Source organism: Hibiscus syriacus, unplaced genomic scaffold (assembly GCF_006381635.1).
Source record: "Hibiscus syriacus cultivar Baekdansim isolate YM2019G1 unplaced genomic scaffold, ASM638163v2 tig00014642_pilon, whole genome shotgun sequence".
Lineage (NCBI taxonomy): Eukaryota > Viridiplantae > Streptophyta > Magnoliopsida > Malvales > Malvaceae > Hibiscus > Hibiscus syriacus.
This window is the reverse complement of record NW_024062331.1, coordinates 10,720-36,891: the sequence shown is the minus strand read 5'-3', so window position 1 is coordinate 36,891 and position 26,172 is coordinate 10,720. Positions and strand designations below refer to the sequence as shown.

Genomic DNA, 26,172 nt, shown 5'->3' with positions numbered 1-26,172 from the left:
TCAATGTATTATTATGTAGATTTAGAGTGTAATCTTGTTCCGGAACAATCGAAGGATTATGATCGAGTCAAAGCAAGCAAGGCTAAGGTGAGTGCATATCCTAGATAGAGTTATACGGAGATAAGACTTGCGATAAGTCTATCTCTTATAGTTGAAATTATGACTTTACATTCATGTACATGCATATGTATCTATTATTATTGTTATAGTGAATACATGCATAATTTATTCATGCTTTGATATGAACTCATATGAATGAATGTAATTATATGAGAATCCATTCAGGTATGTGAAATAATGGAAATGATCATGTTTATGCATATGAAGTGAATTATGTGTTTATATGAAAAGTGATAGAATAAATATGATAATGAGAATTGTAATTATAATTAAGCCTATGTTATTTAATATGAGAGTTGTAGATATAACTGGCATGCCAAGAGTCGAGGGATTATCAGTGGTCCTTCGGGACATAGTGGTCCTTCGGGACAAATATTCAGTGCCTCTAGTGGGATTTTATTCGAGCTGTGGTGACAGCATTGTGCACAACCTCAGTGTACTCACGTACCTCCTGTTCTCAATAATGTACATGGGCATCCAAAGATAAATTGAATGAAAACTCTTATAATATGTAAATGTTCATTTGTGCATACCATGTTTATGTATGTGAAAATGTGGTATTTACATGTGCATTGCAAGGGTATAATGGATTGAGAGTAGTACATATTCATAATATTATTAGTATGTGTTCATATTATGCCTCACTAAGTCTGTGACTTAGCGTGTAAGTGATTTACACGTAGGTACCAAGAATCAAAAAGAGCAGAAATAAGAGTGGCAAGGACAACATTACTACTAGAATATCATATCAAAAGTAACTAATAAAGTATGTATTTTGTCGTATATAGTGTGTTAGCATGCAAGAAATATGTTAGTTACGAATGTTCTGATCGGTTTTATCTTGTTTTGGTCAACTTATGTAAAGTAACAATGCTATTTTAATGAAAGTTTGAAATTTCTTTTGTTTTCTTTAAGAGTCAAAGTTTGAAAAGTCAATGTGACTCCTCAAACTCGTATCCGGTCGAGTAACGTGTTGGGGTGTTACATTCACACTTGATGTTCTTGGTTGTAGATGCATGCTTTTGGCTGTTTTGATCATCCATGTTTCATAATAGTCAATCATTGATTAATCATTGGCATTATGAGATTAACCCCAAAGATTAATAGAAGGAACCTTGTGTTAATCTCAGATATTAGGGTGTAACAGAGAGTTTGGCTTGTTGAGATCCATCGAAAGGCGATAACCCTCAGCTTGGATGAATTTTATCATCTTGCAATGACAATTAGCAGCTCAACTATATCACTTATTGAAATGTTATTTGTTCTTTCAAAGATGTTTCACTCAACTCCATACCTTTAGGTCTTTACATCAATGTTCACAGTTGTTCTTGCTCTCTGACTCAACATATCTGTTTTTTTGGTGGCCCGTTAACTCTCTGTAGGAAGCTTGCAGCATCTGTTTCAACTTCGAAATATCAATGTCGTGGACCTGGGATATTTATACGATTTGAATTCTAACATTTAGATATAGCATGCACAGATGTTGCTGAGTGAACTGACTTTTGTGCTTCTCTCTATATATGATGTTTTTTTTTTCATTTTGTAAATTCTCCGGATCCATCGGATTCAGTTGCTTTTGTGGCTAACTTCACTTTCGTTGCTCGTGACTCCAAGACAGGAAAATCAGCTCCACTTAATCGGTTATTGCCCGAAACTGAACATGAAAAATTGTTGTGGACAGAAGCAGAAGAGAGCAGCACAAAAGGAGGATATTGATGACGGAGGTGAAGACCGACGTAACGCACTGTAGGCTGAAGGGCGAGTTTTCTGCGACATGCCGGCATTGGCGGACAGAGATAGCATTCTTATAAGAGATACCTGTCATGAGAATTCGTTGATGTGCCAACCACAAAAAAGGAATATTCATGGTCGGATTTTTGGAGGATTTTTGATGCGGAAAGCATCTGAACTAGCCTTCGCGAATGCTTACGCCTTTGCTCGTGCCGCACCTCGTTTTGCTGAAGTCGATCATGTTGATTTCTTCAAACCTGTAAGTAGCTACAACTTTTAATAAACCTTGGCAGTAACTAATCTCGACACATAACATAAGTTCTAAAGAAACTCATGCATGCAGTTGCTTTTAAGTTGATGCAGACCCTACCGATGGATCGATTATGTGGAAAGCTGCGCTGAAATTTAAGACGAAATATTTCGTTTTATTTATATGTGAAATGATAAAGGGAACAACACTTTTTTTTAATGATTTTTCTTGGCTAATGCAGGTGGATGTTGGAAATTTCCTCCGTTTCAAGTCATGTGTTTTATATACAGAACTTGAGAAGTCTATGAAACCTCTGATAAATGTGGAAGTTGTAGCTCATGTCACAAGGCCTGAGCTAAGGTGCAGTGAGGTGAGTAAATGAAACTATATAAGAACTAACAAACTTTGTGTAATTACTGTTATCGAATTAAAACTTGATCGAGTTACCATTATTATCGCTTGTTAGGTATGGCTCATAAATATACCAGGGTTTTCTATTATAAATAGAGATGTAACCTAGACCTAAAAGATCATTGAATAAAACTTCTAGCGCCGCCTAGGCACCGAGGACGTAAGCACATTGCCGAACCTCGTAAAATTCTCGTGTTCTTTCGTTTTCTTTACCCGTTTTCGTCAACAATTGGTATCAGAGCTCAGGAGCAAAATTCGAAGTCGCGAAATTCGATGGTCAGGGTAACTTCGGATTATGGCAAACGAGGGTGAATGATCTATTGGCGCAGCAAGGGATCTTGAAGGCTTTGCGACCTACAAAGCCGGCGTCGATGGATGAGGAAGATTGGGAAGAATTGCAGCAGCGAGCGGCAGGAACCATACGATTATGCTTGGCGGACTAGGTCATGTATCACGTCATGCATCTATCGTCTCCAGACGAAATTTAGGACAAAACTGTATCTGAAGCAGCGGTTGTATGGGCTGAAGATGCAGGACGATCACGATTTGGCGCAACACGTGAATGTCTTCAATCAAATCGTTTCTGATCTGGCTCGGCTTGATGTGAAAATTGAGGATGAAGACAGAGCGATGATTCTGTTGTATTCGTTGCCTTCCTCTTACGAACACATGGTGACTACTCTTACATATGGGAAAGAGACTATCAACGTTGAGGAGATTACTGCAGCCTTGTTGGCTCACAACCAGCGGAAGCAGAATGCAGGGGAAAGCTCTCAAGCCGATAGCTTATATGTCAAGGGTAATCGAGATCGTGGACGGAAGCCAGAGAAGGTAGGGTCCGGGAAGCGGAATTCCAGATCCAAATCCAGGGATAAGAAGACGATTCACTGTTACAAGTGCAAGGAGGCGGGACATATGAAGCGAGACTGTCCGAAGTTGAAAAAGCATATTGATGAGAAGCGTGATGGCTTATCCAAGTCTGTGAACGTGGTCGAGGATGATACTTCTGATTGCAGTGAGGGTGATATGCTTTCTATTTCAACGACACAATTGACAGATGCTTGGATTCTTGATTATGGATGTTCTTATCACATCACGCCAAATAGGGAATGGTTTTCGACATACAGGCCGGTTAATTCTGGTTCGGTTTATTTGGGTGATGATCGATGTTGCAATATTGTTGGTATTGGTGATGTCAGAATTAAGATGCACGATGGCTCCGTTCGGACGTTGAGTGGTGTTCGACATATCCCAGACTTGAAGAAGAATTTGATTTCCTTGGGCACTTTGCACAAGAATGGTTTTATCCCTAAGGTTGACGAGGATAGGGAAACCATTCGGATTGTTAAAGGAGCATTGACTGTGATGAAAGGCAAGATGACTGCAGGGAATATCTACAGATTGTTAGGGAGTACCGTTGCAGGTGGAGTTCACTCTGTTGAGTCCTGTGATGATACGACAAAATTGTGGCATATGCGCCTTGCTCATCTTAGTGAACGTGGTATGGCAGAATTACACAAGAGAAACTTGTTGCATGGTGTCAAAAGTTGTAAGCTCGATTTTTGCAAGTATTGTGTTCTTGGTAAACAGACTAAAGTCCGTTTCAAGACTGCGAAGCACACAACTCAAGGGATTCTTGATTATGTGCATTCTGATGTATGGGGGCCTTCCACGACATCGTCTTTGGGTGGATCTAGGTACTATGTTACTTTTATTGATGATTTTTCACGGAAAGTTTGGGTGTATTTTTTGAAACAGAAATCTGAAGTTTTTGAGAAGTTCAAGCTGTGGAAAGCTGAGGTAGAAAACCAAACAGGATGAAAAATCAAGTGTTTGCGGTCTGACAATGGTACGGAGTACACAGATTCACAGTTCCTACAATTCTGTAAGGAGCATGGGATTCAGAGGCATTTTACAGTGCGCAAGACACCACAACAGAATGGTGTTGCGGAACGAATGAACAGGTCGTTGAATGAAAGAGCCAGATGTTTGCGGTTGAATGCGGGGCTTCCCAAACACTTCTGGGCTGAGGCTGTTAACATGGTGTGTTACCTTATCAACAGATCGCCAAGGGCATCGCTGGCTGAGAAAGTTGCATAAGAGGTATGGACTGGTCATGATGTTAGTTTTGATAACTTACGGATTTTTGGTTGTCCTGCTTATGTGCATGTACCTGCTGATGAGAGATCCAAACTTGATGCAAAATCGAAGGAGTGCATTTTTCTGGGTTACAAGAAAGGTGTCAAAGGATTCAAGTTCTGGGATCCAGTTGCGAAGAAAGTTGTGATTAGTAAAGATGTCGTTTTTGATGAACAGTCTATGTTGCAGCAGAAGCAAGACACGACAGTGGTAGATTTCGAGCAGTTTCCAGTTGAGAAACCAGAAACTTCTCAACCGACTTCTGGTGGTTCCACTACGGATGATTTGCAGGATTATAGTCTCGCCAGAGACAGGGTGAGACGGACGAATATAAAGCCTCCGAACAGATTGGGTTTTGAAGACTTGGTATCTTTTGCACTTACTGTTAGCAGTGATGATCCAGTTACTTTTCATGATGCCGTTACTAGTCAGGAAAACGACAAGTGGATGGCAGCCATGGTTGAGGAGATGGAGTCTTTGAATCACAATCGCACATGGGAGTTAGTTCCCCTTCCTGAGGGTAAGAAGCCGATTGGTTGCAAATGGGTGTATAAGAAGAAACCAGCAGTAACAGAAAAAGAGGGGGAGAAGTTCAAGGCTCGTTTGGTAGCGAAGGGTTTTTCACAGCAGAAAGGAGTTGATTATGATGAAATCATTTCTCCTGTGGTCAGGCACACTTCAATCCGAGCAGTACTTGCATTGGTGGCTAGTTGGGATTTGCATTTAGAGCAGATGGATGTTAAAACTGCTTTTTTACATGGTGATTTAGAGGAGCAGATCTACATGCGGCAACCTGAAGGTTTCACTCAACCTGGAAACGAGCATTTAGTTTGCAGATTGAAGAAATCTTTGTACGGGTTAAAACAGTCTCCGAGACAGTGGTATAAACGGTTTGACTCCTATATGATCAAGATTGGCTACAACCGATGTGATTATGATTGTTGTGTCTATGTTAAGAGCCTTGATGATGGTTCTTTTATTTTTCTATTACTGTATGTTGATGATATGTTGATTGCTGCGAAGAACATGGATGATGTTATCGGTTTGAAAACTTTATTGAGTCAGGAATTTGATATGAAAGATTTAGGTGCTGCAAAGAAAATTCTTGGAATGGAAATTTGCAGGGACAGAGACTCAAGGAAACTGCGGCTATCTCAACGGGGTTATGTTGAGAAAATGCTAGAAAGGTTTGCGATGAGCAGCGCAAAACCAGTTAGCACTCCATTGGCGAATCACTTTAAGCTCTCATCAGAACAGTGCCCCAAGACAGATAAGGAAGCTGAAGATATGGCAAAGGTTCCGTATTCTAATGCTGTTGGCTGTTTGATGTATGCGATGGTATGTACTCGTCATGATTTAGCTCATGCTGTTAGTCAAGTTTGTAAGTACATGTCTAAACCTGGTAAGCAACATTGGGAAGCAGTCAAGTGGATCTTTCGGTACTTAAAGGGTACTGTGGGACATGGAATTGTTTTTGGGAGTCAGCGGGATAATCCTTTGGTTGTAGGATATGTGGATTCAGATTATGCAGGTGACTTGGATAATAGAAGATCTACGACAGGGTATGTGTTTACTCTTGGTGGAGGGCCTATTTGCTGGAAGTCTACTGTTCAATCTGTCGTGGCACTATCTACAACTGAAGCTGAATACATGGCAGCGGCTGAAGCTGCAAAAAAAGCTTTATGGCTTACTGGTTTAGTGAAGGAGTTGGGTGTTCAACAAGGTGGAGTTCAGTTGCTTTGTGATAATCAAAGTGCTATTCACTTGGCTAAGAATCAGGTGTATCGTGCTAGAACTAAACATATTGATGTAAGGTTCCACAAGATCAGAGAGTTGGTTGCATCTGGAGAGGTTTTGTTTCAGAAGGTACATACTGATGAGAATGCCGCTGATATGTTCACCAAGCCAGTTACGACAGACAAGTTCAAGCATTGCTTGGACTTGTTGAATGTTTCGAGTTGTTAAAGAAGCAAGGTAACCCAACCCACATTGAAGTTTCCAAGGGGCAGGATATTCGCCAATGTGGAGATTTGTTAGGAATGGCTCATAAATATACTAGTAAAGAGGACAGGAGATGGAGCGGAGTGAGCGAAGCGAACATCAACTGTCCTTACAAAGAAAGTCTTGTTGTGGGGTTACAAATTATGTGGGTTGGGGATGCGGGGGCGCAGCCCCCCGCGGTACGGTACAGGGTTGATTTTGTAATTATGTACCAGGGTTTTCTATTATAAATAGAGATGTAACCTAGACCTAAAAGATCATTGAATAAAACTTCTAGCGCCGCCTAGGCACCGAGGACGTAAACACATTGCCGAACCTCGTAAAATTCTCGTGTTCTTTCGTTTTCTTTACCCGTTTTCGTCAACATCGCTGTCTAGAGCTCTTTCTGTAAACGAAAATAAGGAACAATAGAATTCGACAGTGTTGTATATGAGATTATATGCATGCACTTTGATCATCTTAAATGCTCTGAAGTCCAAGACAGAACATCAAAAGCTAGTTGGAGATGCAAAATGAAAGTTAATAACTTCAAAAGATTGTGTTCTCTTATGCTAGTTCTTAAATTTAGTGTTTAGATTGGTAAAATATTATCCGACTTGAATAGGCATCCAACAAATTCTACTTGACATTTACCGTCCGCCCCGAGGCCATGAAAGAGGGATTGAGGATTCAAAATGTTGTTCTGGCCACTGAAGAGGAAGCTCGGCCGGTGCTCGAAAGAATGGACACTAAGAGGTCCCAATAGGCATACTTACGGAGCTACTGAAGAGGAAGCTTGGTGGGTGCTCGATCGAATGGATGCTGAGAGGTCCCAATAGGCATACTTACGGAGCCACTGAAGAGGAAGCTCGGCGGGTGCTCAAACAAATGGATGCTGAGGGGTCCCAATAGGCATACTTACGGAGATTCCTTAACAGGAAAGAGAATAAACTAAAACATCTTTCTTTTAGGGCATTTTGTGGAGCAAAACATGTATGATGCTTTACATATTCATTTGAATCAATCTCTGTAAGAAACCCAGTGCTTGTAATTCCACACACAAACTCATTCTCAAGTTGAAATGGAGAATTTTCCATCCTAATCATCCAAAAGCTGATTAATTAATTTCCGGAAATACAATAGAGTTCTACTTCTATCTTTGAATATAAGCTTCAACTGGGAGTCACTAATTTATTTACAAGATAGATTCAACCTCATAGCAATACTATATTTAGCTTCTGCTATAATATTATATATGATATATATGTGAAGAAAATTGCTCACAAGGGCATTTGCATCGACAGCTGCATTTGAAATGGGACTGTTAGATAGTGGACATCTAACCATGATGAAGATGTTGAGATTTACCCACAATAACATGTGGATGTGGGACATTTATCACAAACTATGACGGAGTTTCATCGTCCGAGGAACTATAATGCTGCCTCACGCTGAGTCCAGGAAAGACTGGAGGATTTGGTAACGGAGGTGCCAAACTGTATATTGTTCTCTCGTTGACCTTTGCAACTTCCTTGCACACTCGATCAAGAATGGAAAGGAAATCCCTTATGACTGTAAAGATCCGGAACAACTGAGCTTCCTCCTGGGCAGAGTTCCCATGGAAATACCCTGTTATTTCATTCACCATAGAGAGAGCAACTCTGTCTTGGGTTTGGATTCTTACAATCTCTTCCTCTGCCTTCTTCAGGAACTCGTTCATTGATTCCGAGAATTTAAGGCTGCTGTCTTTCAGAGCAATTCCTTCGTTTAGCTTTATAACTTCTCTGATTTTAGAGATACCGGTTGCAAGCTTTGCAACATCAATGCTGAGAACATCAGAATCCATAGCAGCGGCCTTCTTCACATTAGTTAGCTCCCCGCTTAGACTAGAAACTACTTGCAGGCCAAGCTTCCTATATTCAACATCATCCTGAAAATCAGATTGCTGGGTTTTCTCGGCTTTTATATTTTGATTGACACAAGAAAGGCGAGAACCTTCAGCTCTGATGATTTCCTGCACAACAAAATGCAGAAGCGTGGTTTTCCCATCAGTGCCCTTTACGTCAACAAGCTTTAGGAGTGTGTTAAGCTTAAAGGCATGGGCATCGCCACGGTTCGTGCCAACGTTCATGCGGTTCCCAGTTTTGAGGACTGCCTCCAAAAGCTTCAGAAACATTCTACTGTTACTCAACTCTCCACAAGCAGCCTGCAGAGGAGAAACACGTTGCATCGGTTAGAGAATTGCCACAAAATGGTAAATTGAAATATCGAAATCCTTCATTTAAAGCAACACAAGACCGGAATATCAAGAGTGACAGCTATGAAAAGGACATCGAGATCATGAATTCACGCAGCATGAAGTTTATCTAAAGTAATATGGTCAAATAATGCATGGCTGCCCCAAAATGTTACCGACTAAAAGCGATGTAGATTACAAATCATAAGGTTTTGAATATTACTTACCTGTAAAGTTTCAAAAGCCCCTTTCAGGTACTCAATTTCAGAGTCAAAATTAGCGATGTAGAGCAAAGCATCGACCCTCTTGAAGGCGAAAGGTACATCAACCACAGCCTTGAGGAACTTCTCAGCAGGACCTAGCTTAAAAGGGGATTCATCATTGAACTCCTTCAGTTTGCGCTCTTCTTCTTCGGTTGGAGCCATCTTTAATAGGCTTTCCAAGAGCTCAGTCCCAAGAGTGTCTGAATTGCCTGTTTGCAAAGAAATATAAAGCGGTTTAGAGATAAAATTGAAGGCAAGGATGGGGACGGAAATAAGGTAAAGATGAAGCAAGTGATGATGCAAAGAAACACTTGAACATCAAATACACTGCTATGTTCTCCACAGATTACCACCGGAACGGCATCATAATGTATATAGACGGCAAATTGTATTTGCCATGAAAAATGTATACTACCTTCCATAAGCGCTTCACAGACTTCATCAATGGTCACATTTAGTGCCCTCAATAAAATGGCAATGTTTTGAGATTTCTTCGGATCAAGCACATGATTTTCCGGGTTCCCAACAGGTAGAATCCGCCGCTGAGCCGTATCTTTCACGGCCATATTTGGGTTATTCACCATAAACAGTGTCTCAATCATTTCCTCATTCAATCTGAAAGCATCATTATAGCATTCTACAGCTTAACAAAACATTCAAAATGAAATAAACATAGACATAAAAGTAATTCAAAACCAAAAGAAGAATAAAATATAAGCAAACTAATTGTTAATAAAAGTAATTGCTAATAAAAGTAAGATAGGGGAGTATCTCACTGAAAAGAGCTCGCTTTTATCTGATCCCACACCATGGCCCGATCCGAACTCGCTCGAACTTTATCCCAATGTAGAGGCTTCAGCTTCGGTTTTGGGGTCTCTTCACTTTTCTCTAAGCCTTCATTCTTCTTCAACGGCTTATTTACAGCCATTGACCTAGAGGGTGCAACAAGAACCGGAGGCCCCCTTGAATTAGTCTCCGGAACAGAGCTCACCGTCACAGGAACTTCCCAAAGACGCGATGGAGGAAGCGGAGGAGGAGGTGGCGGAAGCTTCTTAAGCGCAACCTTTGATGGAGATTCCTTCTCCAACCCCGAAAAATTCGAACCTCTATCCGGTGAGTCCGTATCTGAAGACGAAGACGATGAAGCTGAAGGTGAAGATGAAGATGAGGTTTTTACTCTCTCTGTATAGACAGGAACAACGGCATCTGGAGATTTGGATCTTTGACTCAAAGGGCTCGAGTTCAAGAATGAATTTGTAGGTGAACAAGAGTTAGATAAAGGGTAAGAAGCTGTTCTTGAGTTAAAGCTTCGGCTTCCAAAGTTATCACCATGAAAGTCCCTTCTTGAACTTGATTCTATTCTTACCGGCGGTGGACTCTCTCGTCCACCAGAAGACGCTCTTGGCGAAAAAAACTCATCTTCTTCATCTTCAACATTGTTTTCAAAACTACCCGTTTGTTCAGTTTGGAGAAACTGTTCTCCGCTAAGAAGAGTTTGGACTTTTGGCAATGGCGGCAATGGATTCAAGTCCGGGGAGCCAAGCTTTTGATAAGGTGAAGACGAAACTTCCAGCTTGATACCTCCATTTCTAGAAAGGATAGCTTTTTCTGGGTCTACTGTAGAGTTGACAAGTGTTCCTAAGTAAAGAAACTCCGAGCTGCGGTTTGTTGAGACGTAGTTTGGCGGTTGTTGCGGTGGTTGTGGAGCCGGAAGCTTTTGGGAGGCATCTGAGGAGGGAATGTTGGGGGGGAATAAGCGAATGGAGTCTGAAAGGGAAGCTTTATCGTCGGAGGAAGTGTTCTGGTTGTTATGATGGCGGAAGAAGAGGGCGAGGACGACGAGAGAGAGGATGACTGCTGCCGCGAGGAGGGCGGAGGAGAGGGAGACGAGGATGATGTGTCGGCGGTGGGAGGAGGGGGAGGGAGAATGGGGTACGAGCAAGGAGGAGATGTTAGCAGGAAATGTTGGTACTGTGGAGGATGGTGGCGGACGCGGCGGAGGGGTAGAAAATGAAGGAAAGAAAGGCTTTCGAGTAGTGGAAGGGGGAGTGGTGGCGAAAGGATATTTGGGTTGCTGCTGTCGCGGCGGGTGAACAGTGGAAGCGCTAGAAGGAGGATAGACTGGCGGAAAGGAAGTAAAGGGCAGAAAAGGTTGGTGGAGCAGGCGGCGATGATAACGGACAGAAGTGGCCGTTGTAATGGCGGAGAGGATTAGGAGAAAGAGAAGATAGAGGCGGCTCACGGTGGCCGCCGACATTTTTGTTCCTTGAACGTAAAACCACACTAAAAGAACCACCGTCACGCACTCTATTTAAAAAACAAGTGAACAGGAAAGCGATGAAATCTGTTCCCAGATCAAAATTGACCGAAAGTGAACAAAAAAATCCAACCTTTTAATCGAGAATCAGTAAAAACATAGAACTGCAGTGGGTTTTCACATAGCTGTCTTCAGCATATAGAAAGAAGAGTGCGGAGCAGACAGCTGTAAAAGACAAAGTCAAGAAATGTTTTCGAAGAAGAAAACACGACGCAAGAGGTTAAAAACGTCTGACAGGACGGAGATTGCTCGTTCATTAAGATTTCGCCATCATTTCTTTTTATTCCCCTTGATTTCCTTGTGTTGGGATTCTTCATTTTTTGCAACTCTATCAAGACTTGAATGAATGTCGTTGATATAATAATAATATTTTATAAAAAATATTATAATATATAATTAAAAATTAATTTTATTTCCAACACAATTAATTTAAGTGATAAATAATTTGATATATTAATTATGTTTCAAGTTTGAGGTGTTGTGTAAGTAGAAAATATTCGGTAAAATTTGAAAGATTCATCCAACAAAATTAAGTGTACGATATAGGTGGATCGCATAAGTGTATCATATAAAAAATAATTAAATCTAATTATTTTATTATTATAATTAGTTTATATTATTTTGATTAATATAATTTTTAAATAATTAGTATTTTTATTCTTTTCATGTTTTAACAAATTCTTTTATTTTAATTATTATTTAAAGGATTGATAACAAGATAGTGTGTGTTAATAAGTATGTAAATTTATGATTTTATAAATAACAAAAATAATTATGTTATTTGAATAGGGTTTAGGATTTTTATATTAAAATTGTTGAGATTGATATTTATAATAAAAGTGAAAAAAAATCATGCTCACGGATAATCTATATACGAACGAGTTCTACAAGGTGATTGATGTCCGTTACACATTGAATTTTATCGGATTAGTTAGACTTCAATAAGATTATCATCGTCGTCGTCACTATTGTTACTTTGACTAGTATCATCGTGTACTGATGGGATAGATTAATATATTGGTACATTTGAATGGTATGAGATGAATAATGATTTATGAAGAATAATAAATGTGGAAGCACCCGATCAACAATCCAACCACATAGTAGAATCAATAAAAATTCAAAGTATAGCATCGATGAATAAGAAATCAAAACTAAAATGCGGTAACTGATGCTCGTAAATTACATGCAGGTTATGCTCGATGTGGTGTTCCTTTACCAACAATAATTTTAGTTAATGATTGGTCATACTACTACTTAGAGGGTGGTACTGCGTCATTTATGATAGATCAAGAGTGTGATGATAGTAGTACATCTTCAAGTGGTGGAAAGCCTCTGACTGATTAATTGAGTGTGCTTCTCTCGATAATTGAGTCTTCGAGAATTGTTTCTATAGAGATCCCTGATGTGCATGACACTGACCAAGTTGATAATGCTACAAGGTTGCCAGGTGTTGAGGATCAAACCAGGAGTGATGTGGTTGTGTAAACAATCACATGATGCTGACGAGGAGTAAGTGTGGGATATTTTAAGTCAAAAGCCTATATGATTACTCGTGATCGGCCAATGTACATGAAGCTTTACAATCACTCAACTGGAAAGCTGCAGTTCATGCATATAACGATGTCTTGTTGAAGAATTGCATGTGGTCTTTAGTGCCACTGCCTTAATGGAGCTATGTAGTTGGTTGCAAATGGCTCTTTAAGTTGAAAACTAATCCAAATGGCTCGGTTCATCAATAGCTCGTTTAGTGGCTAAAGATTATTTTCAGATCTCTGGGCATGACTTTAACGAGATATTTAATCCAATGGTTAAGTTTGCTACTCTCAATACTATGTTGTCCTCGGTTGTAACGAAGAAGTGGCAGTTTAAGCAAGTAGATGTTAATAATGACTTTCTCAGCGATGACTTTCATGAGAAAGTGTTCATGCAGCAACTGTCAAGTTTTGAGCAACAATCTGCTGATAGTAGGCAGGTTGTGTGTAAATTTGAGAAGGCATTGTATGATTTACGTCAGATATCATGTAACTGACATGCCAAGTTGAAGCAATACCTTACTCGTCTAGGATTCAAGGAGTCAAAAGTTGATACTTCATTGTTCATTAAAAATAATTAGGGTATTTACACGTATATGTTAATATATGTAGATGATATTGCAGTTATTGATGAACAAATGATGAAATTAAGAGTGGTGAAAATGCTGGTGTTAAATTCTCACTAAAAAAATCTAGGTGAGCTTGGATATTTTTTAGGCATTGAGGTCCAGAGGTGTCATGATTCAATTGTTCTCAGTTAGTGAAAGTTTATTCTTGAATTGCTGATGAAGACTAAGATGAATTGTGCCAGTCCAGCTACGACTCTTATAGCTCTATCAAAACTAACTCAGAATGCAGGCGATTTACTTTGTACTATAGTGGGAACTTTGTACTATAGTGGGAACCTTACTATATGCTTGTCATACTCCCCCCAGATATCACCATTAATATGAACAAGGTGGCATAATATATGCATGGACCTCGAGAAGGTCATATACCTGTTGTCAAAAAGGATACTCGAGTACTTAGTAAGAACCCTAATCTATAGCTGGGTTATATCTCCTATTGCAACAGAGTTAAAGGTGTTTGTGTTTGTTGATGTAGATTGGGGTGTCAACCCTAATGATCGAAGGTTAATGTCAGGTTACTGTGTTTTTATAGGTGATAACGTAATTTCGTGTACCTTAAAGAAGCATAAGTCATTGTTTAGGTCCACCATGGAAGCATAGTACATTAGTGTTGTTGATGTTGTTGTCGTGGTAATTTGGATTAGTGCCTTACTTTCAGACATGCGAGTTGTGTAACAAGGTGTTCCAGTGATATGATGTGATAATAGCAGTGTTGTTTTTATGAGTGCCAACTGACTTATCATGCAAGGGCTAAGCATGTCGAAGTGGATGTTCATTTTGTACGTAAAAAGGAGGCAGCTGGACAAGCGATTATTAACTACGTTCCAACTAGTCATCAAGTTGCAGATGGACTTACCTAGTCATCAAGTTTCACTCAGAGTTCGTGTGCAGTCTTTTGAAGGGGAGGAAGAATGTTGAATATAGTAGGTGAGATTGTTAGAATGGTTGAACAGTTGAGGCAGTTTGTTAAGGCTAAGTGCTATATAAATAAATGTACTATGATACTGAGAAAAATAAGAAACTTCCCCAGACTTTTACCCTCATCTCAAGTGCGGATGACGAAGAGAACGACTCAATAGAGAAGGCCTTAAAGCTCCCAACAGAAAGTCGAGGCAGCCAATGGAGCGACAAAAACTCGACCATCAAAAGAAAAATAGAAACTATAGACTGAACAACGGATGAAATGACAAATGAGGTAAAAGGGGTTCTTTTGGCTGAAAACATGGTGTTTATATCTACGACTTCTTTATTTACCCAAACAACTTAAATTGAAATCTATGGCCATAGATCGGTTGATAGTGCAGAGGGTAAGTAGTGTGTGAGACGCGGGTACTAGGCTAACTTATACACCATTTCCACTTTCTGTTCTTTTTTTTAGCTTAATAAATAGGGTAAAGTATGCATTTAGTCATCTTACTATCACTTTAGTTTAGTTTTAATCATCTAACTATTTTTTTTCAAATCAGGTCTAATATCACATTTTAGTTTCACTTAGATCATATGTCGTTAAAATTCTTAAAAATGAATTTACATATCACGTCTATATGAAGTTTAAAGTTCTTAAAATGAACTCCTAATATTCACATATTCTCGATAAGATATAAATTCTGTTCAAAGTAGTCCTCCGAGAGTCATATTTTAATTTAATTAAATCTTTTCTACTTTTCATTTCTTCCAATTAAGACATAAACTTAAAAAAATATTAATGTCAAAGTCCAATTCACTTGCATGAACTTCTAATTTCAGGATGTTAAAAATATGCCCAAATGATTGTACTCTATCGTGCATAATGACACAAACCAAATGACCTCAGCGATAAAAGAATTGTTGTTATTCATTGAGATTTCAGGTTTGAGTACCAGGAATGCCAAAGATATGAACGTTTAATGTCAAAATGGTGGAGAGTTGTCTATAAACATATATTGCCTTGTACTTAACCCCAAATTAATTAAAAAAATGATGTGAATAATGATAAGCACTTATGTGCCCAATACATGCATTTCAATAGCCACATGTTTGCACTTAATTAGTAATCCCAATGATTGAACCAATGGTGCCTAATGTTTCTATGCACTTCATGTGTCCGATGAACCTGAATATCATACTTTTATTGTCAACTTCGGATACATGGCTAATACTATTGGCAATGAGTAGGCGTGTATTCGGTTCGGTTCGGTTCGGTTTTTTTATCAAAAATTAAATCGAACCGAAATAAACAGTTTTTTAAAATTTAAATCGAAACCGAATGGTTAAAAAACCGAAAAAACCGAAACCGATTTTTTCGGTTCGATTTTTTAACGGTTTGGGTTTTTCGGTTTTATTTGTTTTGGTTTATCGGTTTTTCAATGAAAAAATCACTTGAAACTATAATTTTTTTTAAAAAAAAATTGTCTATTCGGTTCAATATGGAACAGATGGGTTCCATATGAAAAACCCGAACCGAACCGAATCAAAATAATTAAGACTTTAAACCGAACCGTATAATGCCAAACCGAACCGAACCATTTTACTCTATTCTTGTCGATTTTTCGATTTTCTCGATTTCGTTGCTCAGCCCTATCAATGAGAACATTTCGTGAATGAGCATAACATACAATGTATATACCTTATGATTTTGTCAATGAATGCATGATTATAATGAATTTTTATATATTATGTTAAAAATGTATATTTAAGTGTCTTACTAAGCTTTAGTATTTTAACATATGATTTATTTTCATTTGTAGGTAAAAAGTACGTACGGAAAATTGATTGAGATCCACAAAAAGGTTTCGAACCACAATTTTTTGTATTAAGCATCGTCTCATTTCTCTTACGTATAAAGTGTTTTGAGTATTGCATCTTTATAATATGTTGATGTGAAGTATGAATATGCATGAAAATAACTTAACTTGATTATAAGAGACTAAAATAAGTTAATATGGTAATATAGAGATTTTGATGCGTTAAAGTGTTTAAGTAATACGTTCTAGTCCTTTTTTTTATGTAAAAGCAGAAAATCAGCTAATTTCACTCCTGCTCCGTACAGTGGTGTTCCTCCTCTTGCAGCATCGCCACAACATTCTCAGGGTGGAACTGATAAACTTGAAAATCAGGGTTGCTCGGAAAATTCTCATGCGCAATTCGGTCTGCAACCTTATTTCTCTCTCTCGGCACATAACCGAACTCCGACTTCCTAAACTGAATAGCCAATCCCCGAATACGGTAAACTAACGCCAAAAAAACAGGCCTCCCTGAACTATCAGTAATTGCATCGATGGCGTTTTTACCATCCGACTCCACACACACAGATTCCAAACCTAATCTTCGAGCAAGATAAAGGCCCTCATAGATTACCCAAAGCTCAGCTTCAAGCGGCGAACAGCACCCAACTTTTTTGGTGAACCCCGAAACCCAGCTGCCATTATGATCTCGAACAACTCCCCCACACAAAGCAATGCCATTTTCACTCCGACACGCTCCATCTGTATTAATTTTAAAAGCCCCCGCCGGAGGAGGACTCCATTGATCATCCCGATCAATAACCTGTTCTCGAGTAACCCCGGAAGCCTTGCGAGCAGCCACTGCTCTTGCCATGTCATCTCTAAAACGATAGCTTTGCTCATGGATGCTTTCACTGGCCACAAAATTTGGATCGAAAACAATGCAATTCCGCCGGCGCCAAAAATTGCACACAATGGCCCCAAAAAAATAAATCCCAATCATCAGAGATAAGAGGAAATAGCTAACCTGATTCAAATAGTCCCCATTTTTATAGGGAACTTATATTTTGGTCACCCAACTTTTGAAACTTACAATACAGTTATTAAACTTTTAGTTCATTTTCAAAATGGTCCCTGCAAGTTTTTGCTGACATGGCACGTTAATTCCGTTAAAACAAAAGCCCCCGGTCTTCTTCTTCTTCCTTCTTTATTTCTTCTTCTTGGCACGTTAAATCCGTTAAAACAACATCCCCCAGGTCTTCTTCTTCTTCTTCCTTGTTTCTTTCTTTCTTCGTTCTTCTTCTTCTTCTTCTAAATTTTAAGATTAAAAAAATATATGCTGCAACTCTGTTATTCCTTACAAGCTCAGCCATGAAGAAGAATCCAAGGAAAACAACTATTCCAATGCAGCTTTCACGTGGATGAACTCTGTTATTCCTTATCATCATTGGGTATTCCAATGCAGCATATTTTTTAACGTCAACCATTTAGGCGAACCGATATAGACTTGGGTATGCCATTTTTCCCCCTTTGTTTTTGGAAACTAAAGCTGGCTGTAAATATTAGGCTCAAGACCTGCCATGGAAGAATGGTTGAACTTCATAAAAATTTTCAACCAAAATCAACCCTGGTTTAGTAAAAGTTGGCCACCCGAATGTAACTAATATAGTACGATCTGTTGCCATGAACCTTGCTATATATGTGCCCACTTTTCCCTATTAGGAAGACAAAGCCTTTTTAGTGCCACAAATAACTTGCTCCCTGAAAACTGAACCTCCAAAATGGCTTTAGAATATGTGAAGTTGGGTTTAGCCCTGGTTTTGGGGACCATTCGTTGTGATTTAGCCACGGCTCAGTCCGGTTGCACCAGCGTGCTCTTGGGTTTAGCCCCGTGTTTAAACTACATTACAGGAAGGTCGACAACCCCGGCATCGAGTTGCTGCTCTCAGCTTTCTAGCGTGGTTCAATCGCAGCCTCAATGTCTTTGCTCGGCACTCAATGGCGGGGGCTCATCATTGGGTATTACCATTTTTTGCAGCTTAAAAAGTACAAAAAAAGGAAGAAGAAGAAGACCTGGGGGTGTTGTTTTAACGGAGTTAAACGTTTCACGTCAGCAAAAACTGACAGAGGTAACAGCAGGGACCATATTAAAAACGAACTAAAAATTTAATAACTATATTGCAAGTTTTAAAAGTTAAGTGACCAATATGCAAAATAATTAAAAGTTAGGGGACTGTTTGTATACTTTTCCCTTATTAAAAACTTTTTTTAACAACAAAACCTAGTAGTAATTGTTTGGCATTGAAGGAAGAAGAATTGAGATCCCCCTCCCGCTTTGTCCCAAACCCATCTTTGCTGAACACAAATCCATATATTCTTTCATACTTCAATATGGGTATTTTACCCTTAATATCTTAAACACCAGAAGCAATTTGTTTTTTTCCTCTCTCTCTCTAATTTCGATTCTTCTGGATCTGGGTATTTCTGAAAATGGGGAAAAACCAAGCCTACAAGGCTATGCAAAGAGCCAGGCTTGACTCTTCCTCAGCTGGCGTTGAAGAGATCGAGGATGGCATGGTTTGTATCCTTCCATGTTCAAACAATTCTATATATTTGATTTATGTGAAAAATTTACTTTTCGATAGTTACTTGCACCTGTTTTTCGTTTGGGTGCTTTGTATTTGTTGATTTTCATTTCGTTTATATTGGTAGTTGTGTTTCTCTGTGCTTCCTAAGTTTGCAAATTTACTTTTGTGGTCTTCTAAAATCTTGTTTACTTATCTTGTATCAAAATGTTAGTCGTAGTTCTCGGATGGATAGGTAAACTTGTATGTAGCTGATTCAGTGTTGGATGTTAGAAGTGATTTAATGAAGCATTGATATTAATCTCTCACTAATTGTTCTGAGAATCACTATGGTATTCTGGAGTTTGATATGTTGATGTATATTTGTTATGATAAAATAAATAAATTCTTGTAAAGCCTGAATAGGTCGCATTCGGGGTATAGTAACATACTAATACTGACCCGAATTAGTTCTTAGATAAAAAAAAAGATGTAATAGCATAGATATATGCTAATAAGGGAATGTGTTATCTGTTTTATTTCAGTGTTATCTGGATTTGATGAGTTGTTCTATACTGCGAGTATATGGTTTTGAATTCATCACAATTTTTCCTTATTTCTAGGTAATCAGTGTAATAAATGTTATGTTTCTTTAAGTATGCAATCATTCAAACTTTTTTTGGTTTGTTTTTGGTCTACACTGATTAAGTTATTTTGTAGCTCGATGTTTTCTAACTTCAGATGATTGGTTGAGGAACTTTAAGAACATTGTCTGCAAATCAATTTTTGATGGAAACATGGCTCTCACTCTCTCTCGTTGCCATAAGATTGTAGATGTTTTGTATTCTTAAATATTTTTTGTTTTCTGGAGCATTTCTGATGAGGAGAATCGCAGGTGGATGGTTCTTTTCATTCACCAGAGTGGCATGCTGCTCGTTTGGCCAGTCTTAAAACTTCTCATACCGTTACGTGGGAAGAGTTTAAAAAGAAACAAAAAGTAAGCTAGTCCCCCCTGTTTCTATCATCTTGACTTGTTGCAAAAGTAGCTTAAGTATCTGTATTCAATTGGATAAAGATCATATTGAATCACATGTTTCTGTTATTATACAAGCTATAGATTGGAAAAAGATCATTAAGAAATCCATTTTCTAGTTATTCATATTCATATGACTAAATCTCTTTCCAATGATCCACAAAGCTTACCTGCATTTTAATTTGTTGGTTGAGTGCAAATATGTCATTAATGTTATTAGAGAGAGGGAAAGAAACTTTTTTTTTCTCGCAGTTTATCAATTTAGTGTGCATTGGAGAGAAATTTGCTACCTTGTGGGTGAGTTAGTTGACCAAAATACTGTCCAGTTGAGCATTATTTGTCAATAACAAGTAGCAACCATGCCATATTGATACTAGTTTCAAACATTAATAATGAGCTTTATGCAACTGAGCTTTATGCAATTTAGTGTGCATTGGAGAGAAACTTGCTACCTTGTGGGTGAGTTAGTTGACCAAAATACTGCCCAGTTGAGCATTATTTGTCAATAACAAGTAGCAACCATGCCATATTGATACTAGTTTCAAACATTAATAATGAGCTTTATGCAACTGAGGTTTATCATCTAGGGACTAAGGAGTTGCTTTGTCAAAGTTTCCCGTTCATTTGCTAAATATGTTAACCGTAAGATATTCTTGAGACTAGCCTGGTTGTCTATATGACTATGATAAACAACACGGCTCATAGGTGGGTTTCAATGTTGTTTTGTGTATTTGTTGATATGATAGGAAGATGCATTGAGAAAGGGGGAATTAGAAGCAGATACAGATCGAATGATGCGGGGATATAGAGCTCAGCTAGATGCTGAAAGGGCAAGCAAGCTTGCGCATGGTAGAAATCACTCCCGGAGTAAATCTAGCCATAAAAAGGGTATGTGTAAAAGGCCTTAAAAAGGCTGGTCTTTTCATGCCCGTCATTTGTTACTGTATATTCTTCTTGCTCTCTAAGGGTGTTGAATTCGTTGCAGATCGAAAAGAAAAAGGTGCAAAGAAGCGCAGCAGCAAGAAGAGGAAGGTACTTGTAGTTTCTATCAACTCTCTGACTGTAATTTTTTTTTGTACAGGAACTGAAAATGAAACAATGAAGTTGAGATTTTCATTTTCGGTATGCAAACTATTTTTAGTTGAGTTCTCCTGGTATCCGTAATGAGATTAGGAAATCAAAGACGGATGAAAATTTTACTCCAGCCATAGAATCGAACTGTATCATCCCTTTTATCATTATTGTTATTATGACAATGTTAACCGAAGTGCATTCATTAAACCTATGACTATATGAAGCGTTCAAGACGGAGATCTTCCGACTCTAGTTCCTCGAGTTCATCCTCAGAATCTTCCAGTAGTGACGGCGAAGAGAGAGAATCACGGAGGTTGAAGTCCAAGTCTAGGAGAGAGAAGAAAAAGAAACACAAATCGAAAAATAGGAACTCAAGCACTGACAATGAAGATGGGGAAGGTCCAGTGCCACTTTCAATATTTTTTGGGAGTGTGAAGAGTTAAAATGGCATGTTAAAAGAAACCAAATTGTGTAACTGTTAATTTCTGCATTAGAAAATGAATTTTCTCCCATATTTTCTGAATTAAAGGCTTGTAATGATGTTTAATTCCTTTTTTTTTTTTTTGCTCTGGATGTTTTCTGATTCATTCCTACTTTGTAGTTATTAATGGATGGTATTTATGAAAACCTGTTAAGTTTCTTCCGTTAATGTTCTACTATTTATTAGTAAATCATTCGTTTATATTTATTTATAAATAAATGAGTATGAACAAATTTTTTATATTCATTTAATAACTAAACAAACACGAATAAAGATGTATTTAGTCTGTTTATGTTTACAAAAAAGTTTGCTTATAGAGTTATTTATAAATCATTTACTTATTTTTTTAATTTATTTTTTTATATTTTAAATATTGATAAAGATAAAGATTAAATTGAACATAAGGTGAACTTTGAAGTACAAGATGTAAAGTCTAAGGAGCTTAAAGACTAGTGTTATGATTTCACTATTTTTCTTTGACTAGTAAATAAAAAGGTAAAAGTAATAAATAATTATGAACACAATACTAAAAATTTAAATAAACATGAATTATTTCAAAAAGAAAAAAACAAATAAACATGAGCACTTTTGAAAAAATAAACAAATGAAAACGAATACAACTTTATTCATTCAAGCTCCGTTGATTTACACCGATATGCCATACGAGAAATAGACAAGCTATGCTCAATTATGAATGGCTTTGAAAGTGGAGATGAAACAAACACGAGAAACCAAAGCTTGCTTGATTCAGTAGAATAGAACCCAAAAAAAAAAATCAAGACAGCCTATACAAACACCAATACAACAGTGTCCGTTTCAAGCTCATGAGCCCATCCTGTTCTGGATGGAACCTATGTACAGGAAGAAATCAACCACCAATCCCAACGCATAAAGAGCATTTTTACAACATAGGTTCAAAGCCACAGTAAAATAAATGGCATATCGAGTCAGTAAATGACTGTTTACTGCTAATGAAGTTCTGGGTAGAATGCAACTGCCTCCTGGTATATCAGCTCCTTCATCTGCTTCATTGCTAATGCACACATATCGAAGTCGAAGTTAATGGGGACCATACACACAGGCTCATCGCTTATGTCGTGCAGGTTCGTTAGATAGGGGTGAGCAAGGGCATCTGCAACTGTAACAAATAGGAAGTAGAGTTAAATGAGTTCCAACTTGAGGCATCGTAACATGGTAACTAACACAATCGTGTGACCATTTTGCATGGATTGGAAAAGTTTCGTAAGTGAATTGTGCAGAGTCGTATATGATGAGCTGCATGGCAACAAGCATAAGCATAAGGGGATAGTGAACGATCATATATGGTTATAGAAAGTCTTTTAAATTGGAATCAATTAGTACTATAACATTATAAATATTTACAATTAAATTTAAATAAAAACTCGAACAACTTGATCCGAAAAAAATTCAAATGAAGTTTGAGCTATAAAATAATGCTCCTTAATTCAACTAACTCAAATTTTTTAACTTGATTCGATTGAATGCTCACCTAATAAAAGAGCAAAAGAGAGAAACGGCCTTTGTTTTGCTACAAACTCACCAGTAATCCTTTGTCTGGGATCAAATCTCAACATCTTTTCAACAAGATCAATAGCTAAAGAATGGACTTTTGGGAATTTTTCGGCGAAAGATTGATGCGGATAGGTAGGAAGTTTCCTAATGTATGTCTAAACAATTTCATCCAAAAAATCCATTTCAGCTTCTGATGGAGTGCCAATTAGCTGCAAGGCAAAGAGCTTAGTGTACACAGTGAAATATTACAAGCATTTGTAGTTTACTGTTTCTTTTTTTCCTGAAATGCTCATGGCACCATATTTATCAACTTATTTGTTAGCGTTTTACATAATTTATATTGGTTGCAGGATAAGAACAATTTACCTCCAAAAGCAATCGCAGCTGACGCAAACGATCCCTTCCAGGAAATAATGGCTTACGAATCATCAATTCCATGACAATGCAACCAACTGACCATATATCAATGGCTGCAGTGGAATGTGACGAAAAAAACAACAGTTCTGGTGAACTGTACCATTCAGCAGCAACATATTCTGTCTGTAAAATACTTTCAGAGGTGAAACAAGCCAGTCCAAAATCACGTATTTTCAAGTCACAATTATCATTCAGGAGAAGGTTGCTGGGTTTCAAGTTCCTGTGCAGAATATTTGCTGAGTGTATATACTTCAAGCCACGTAAGATTTGATAGAGGAAATACGGTAAAGCACAAAGAAAGGTGGTTAACTTGATTTTAAGGCTCAAACGGCAACCCTTAAAAACCAATGGGGGCAATAATTAACTAAGATACTTCTAGTTGTTGGGTTTTTGTTCTGAAAACGAAAGGCAAAGAAACAATCTTTTAGGCAAGTTTTAAAATAAGACTGTTCAATATGGAGTTGCTTGTATTACCATTAGCTTCTACTTTGATACATCCTATCAAGAAATAACGTAGTAACTGCTATTACCAATTCAATGAAGTAAGAAGACATGAGTTAAGAGAAAGAAGAATGGCTTGGATTGGAGGTAGCAAAATTATGAATCTAAATTAATGTAGTCAACTGGAAAATTAGCTCTTTAAAAGCCCAAAATTATGAATCTAGAGCATATCTGTCAAGTACAATAGAAGGGTAAGGACTGCATTAATAGCCGCTGGTATTACCAATTCAGAGCAACTAGGAAGAACAAAAGTTCTGTACTGGCTAACGACTTGGATATGAGGGAGCAAAATTAAGAATCTAAATTACCACAGTCAACTGGAAATAGCTGCATCATTAAAACTTTAGCTAGTGACTAAAGGAATATGACAATTATAAAAACTTGCCATGAGTTTATATTCCAACCTGATAATGCTCTTCTGTAAATTTGTCATTAGAACGGAGCATATGACGCAGGTCAGTTTCCATCAGCTCATATACAATATAAACATCATTAAAGCATTCCCACTGGGGTGGTAGGATTATATCCCTGATTGCAACAACCTGCATTAAATGTACAAATGACATAATTATGTCCGTCCCTATAGCACACATAATTAACACTTCAAAGTGGAAAGGATATAAGGTAACGATCCTCCTAATATAGCAAAAAATTTTAGGAGGAGTTTGAACAAGCCAATATCACAGCCATATCAACAACATTAGAACAGGAAAAAATAAAGAAAGAAAGAAAGAAATGTATTAATAACAAATGAACTTCACAAAATGCAAGTTTAAAGAAACCAGAAAAAAAATTCCACTCACTGACGTTTTCATGGCCCAAGTGACAAAGCAGCTTGATCTCACGAAGAGTTCTCCTTGCATCAAGCCCGTTACTAAACGCATTCGGTATCTTCTTTACTGCCACGGTTTCATTTGCCTCGGAATTAAACGCAGAGCTAAACCCAAATAATTGAAAAGAATCAAGAAGATGACAAATCTTCAAGTAACAAAAATCAATCAAGAATGGAACTAAAAGAAACCTAATCAAAAGAAGAACAAGAATTACCAAAAGATTCCGTGGTCGCCTTTACCGATAAGCACGACAGGGGCTTTATATTTAGCAGTGACCTAAAAAATATTGCCGAAAATGTCATACTGAATAAACCTGCCGCCATAGGTAGAAGTGGTCGGAATTTCAATACAGTAAGGCATCTGCAGTTGATTTTCAGGTTGTTTCAGCGGTGGAGCTGCCTCGACCGTTTCAGCGGTGGAGCTGCCTCGACCATCTCGGTTTCCTCCGGCTGAGGTGGACGTCCCGCTTCTTCTTTTATTGATCAAATTGATCTGTTCTTTTTTTTCCCTCTTCTTCGGCGAGGGAAAAGTTGTTCAACGGTAAGGTTTTCTCTTCTTCGGCGAGGGAAAAGTTGTTATAAATAAAATATACATATCGTACAATTCAAATTATCTATAATTTTTGTTTTTAAACAAAAATAATATTTATAGTAGAAATATAATATATAAATATATTAATATTTTTATAGATGATTTATTATTAAAATAATACATTTAAAAAACATATGGATTTTCAAAATTCTTAAATCCCCTAAACCCAAAGCATTAAATACTAAATCCCTAATTTCATTTATTATCGTCATGGAATCAACAATCACCGCACCACTTTCATCGCCAAAACTTTACCACCAATTACTCACTCTCTTGTCGTTGGATCAAAAAATAATGTTTTAATCAATCGTGTAAACACTGAATATGAAATATTCTAATCGAACCATTAACAACGATCGATCGATGATTAGCACGACAAGAGGAGGAGACTCCAATGTGATGGCAATAACGTGTTATCAACCATGGTTAGTGTAGATGCTTGATTTGTCCGGTCCAACTCAAAGTGCTCAATTGGTGGGAGATCAAAGCCAAACTGGCAGCCCAACAACTAAGAACCGAGCTCAGCTTCCAGCAACAATGTTTCCCAGCCTCTGCATGAACGGTTTGCCAACTGAAAATGAAAGGACTGCAAACAAAGATAATAACCAAGGCAGCACCAAAACGTGAGGGGAACCGTTAGCAATAGAGAGAGATATGTTGAGCAGTCAAGAAAACCGTAAAGTATCAGTTTTCAATTAACTACCAGAAACGTGGGACACGCAGAAAAGAGGGGGGTGAACGACTGAAAACGGAAAAGAAAAAAAGGAGGTTAACATCTATCATCAGCATGGGGAGAAGAGAGAGAACAGAGATTACACAGAAAAAAAAACAG

General features: G+C 37.9%; 2 protein-coding genes and 2 pseudogenes across 3 annotated transcripts; 2 read left to right on the top strand and 2 right to left on the bottom strand.

The window, feature by feature from the left end:
- The first annotated feature begins 1,647 nt into the window (after positions 1-1,647).
- LOC120207372 lies at positions 1,648-7,397 on the top strand (annotated as a pseudogene).
- Positions 7,398-7,794: 397 nt separating this feature from the next.
- LOC120207369 (formin-like protein 2) lies at positions 7,795-11,515 on the bottom strand. Its single transcript, XM_039206844.1, has 4 exons — positions 9,907-11,515; positions 9,546-9,745; positions 9,095-9,339; positions 7,795-8,837 (listed from the first exon to the last, which is right to left on the bottom strand). Exons 1-4 carry the CDS (start codon positions 11,385-11,387, stop codon positions 8,037-8,039), a joined length of 2,727 nt encoding a protein of 908 aa, XP_039062775.1. The 5' UTR covers positions 11,388-11,515; the 3' UTR covers positions 7,795-8,036.
- A 7,079-nt stretch (positions 11,516-18,594) lies between these two features.
- Positions 18,595-21,625, top strand: LOC120207368 (protein FAM133-like). Of its 2 annotated transcripts, XM_039206842.1 has the most exons (5): positions 18,595-18,890; positions 19,773-19,874; positions 20,657-20,798; positions 20,896-20,942; positions 21,209-21,625. In XM_039206842.1, exons 1-5 carry the CDS (start codon positions 18,804-18,806, stop codon positions 21,425-21,427), a joined length of 597 nt encoding a protein of 198 aa, XP_039062773.1. In that variant the 5' UTR covers positions 18,595-18,803; the 3' UTR covers positions 21,428-21,625. The 2 variants fall into 2 exon arrangements, with proteins under 2 accessions (XP_039062773.1, XP_039062774.1); XM_039206843.1 differs by lacking the exon at positions 19,773-19,874.
- Positions 21,626-22,365: 740 nt separating this feature from the next.
- On the bottom strand, positions 22,366-25,764 carry LOC120207370 (annotated as a pseudogene).
- Between the last annotated feature and the right edge of the window lie 408 nt (positions 25,765-26,172).

Coding starts and splice junctions, on each gene's coding strand:
- LOC120207368 (XM_039206842.1), top strand. CDS start 18,804: ATGGGGAAAAACCAAGCCTACAAGGCTATGCAAAGAGCCAGGCTTGAC. Junction 19,875..20,656: donor AGTTTAAAAAGAAACAAAAA/GTAAGCTAGTCC, acceptor TTGATATGATAG/GAAGATGCATTGAGAAAGGG. Junction 20,943..21,208: donor GCAGCAGCAAGAAGAGGAAG/GTACTTGTAGTT, acceptor GACTATATGAAG/CGTTCAAGACGGAGATCTTC.
- LOC120207369 (XM_039206844.1), bottom strand. CDS start 11,387: ATGTCGGCGGCCACCGTGAGCCGCCTCTATCTTCTCTTTCTCCTAATC. Junction 9,340..9,545: donor CTGTGAAGCGCTTATGGAAG/GTAGTATACATT, acceptor CTTTGCAAACAG/GCAATTCAGACACTCTTGGG. Junction 8,838..9,094: donor GGGCTTTTGAAACTTTACAG/GTAAGTAATATT, acceptor TCTCCTCTGCAG/GCTGCTTGTGGAGAGTTGAG.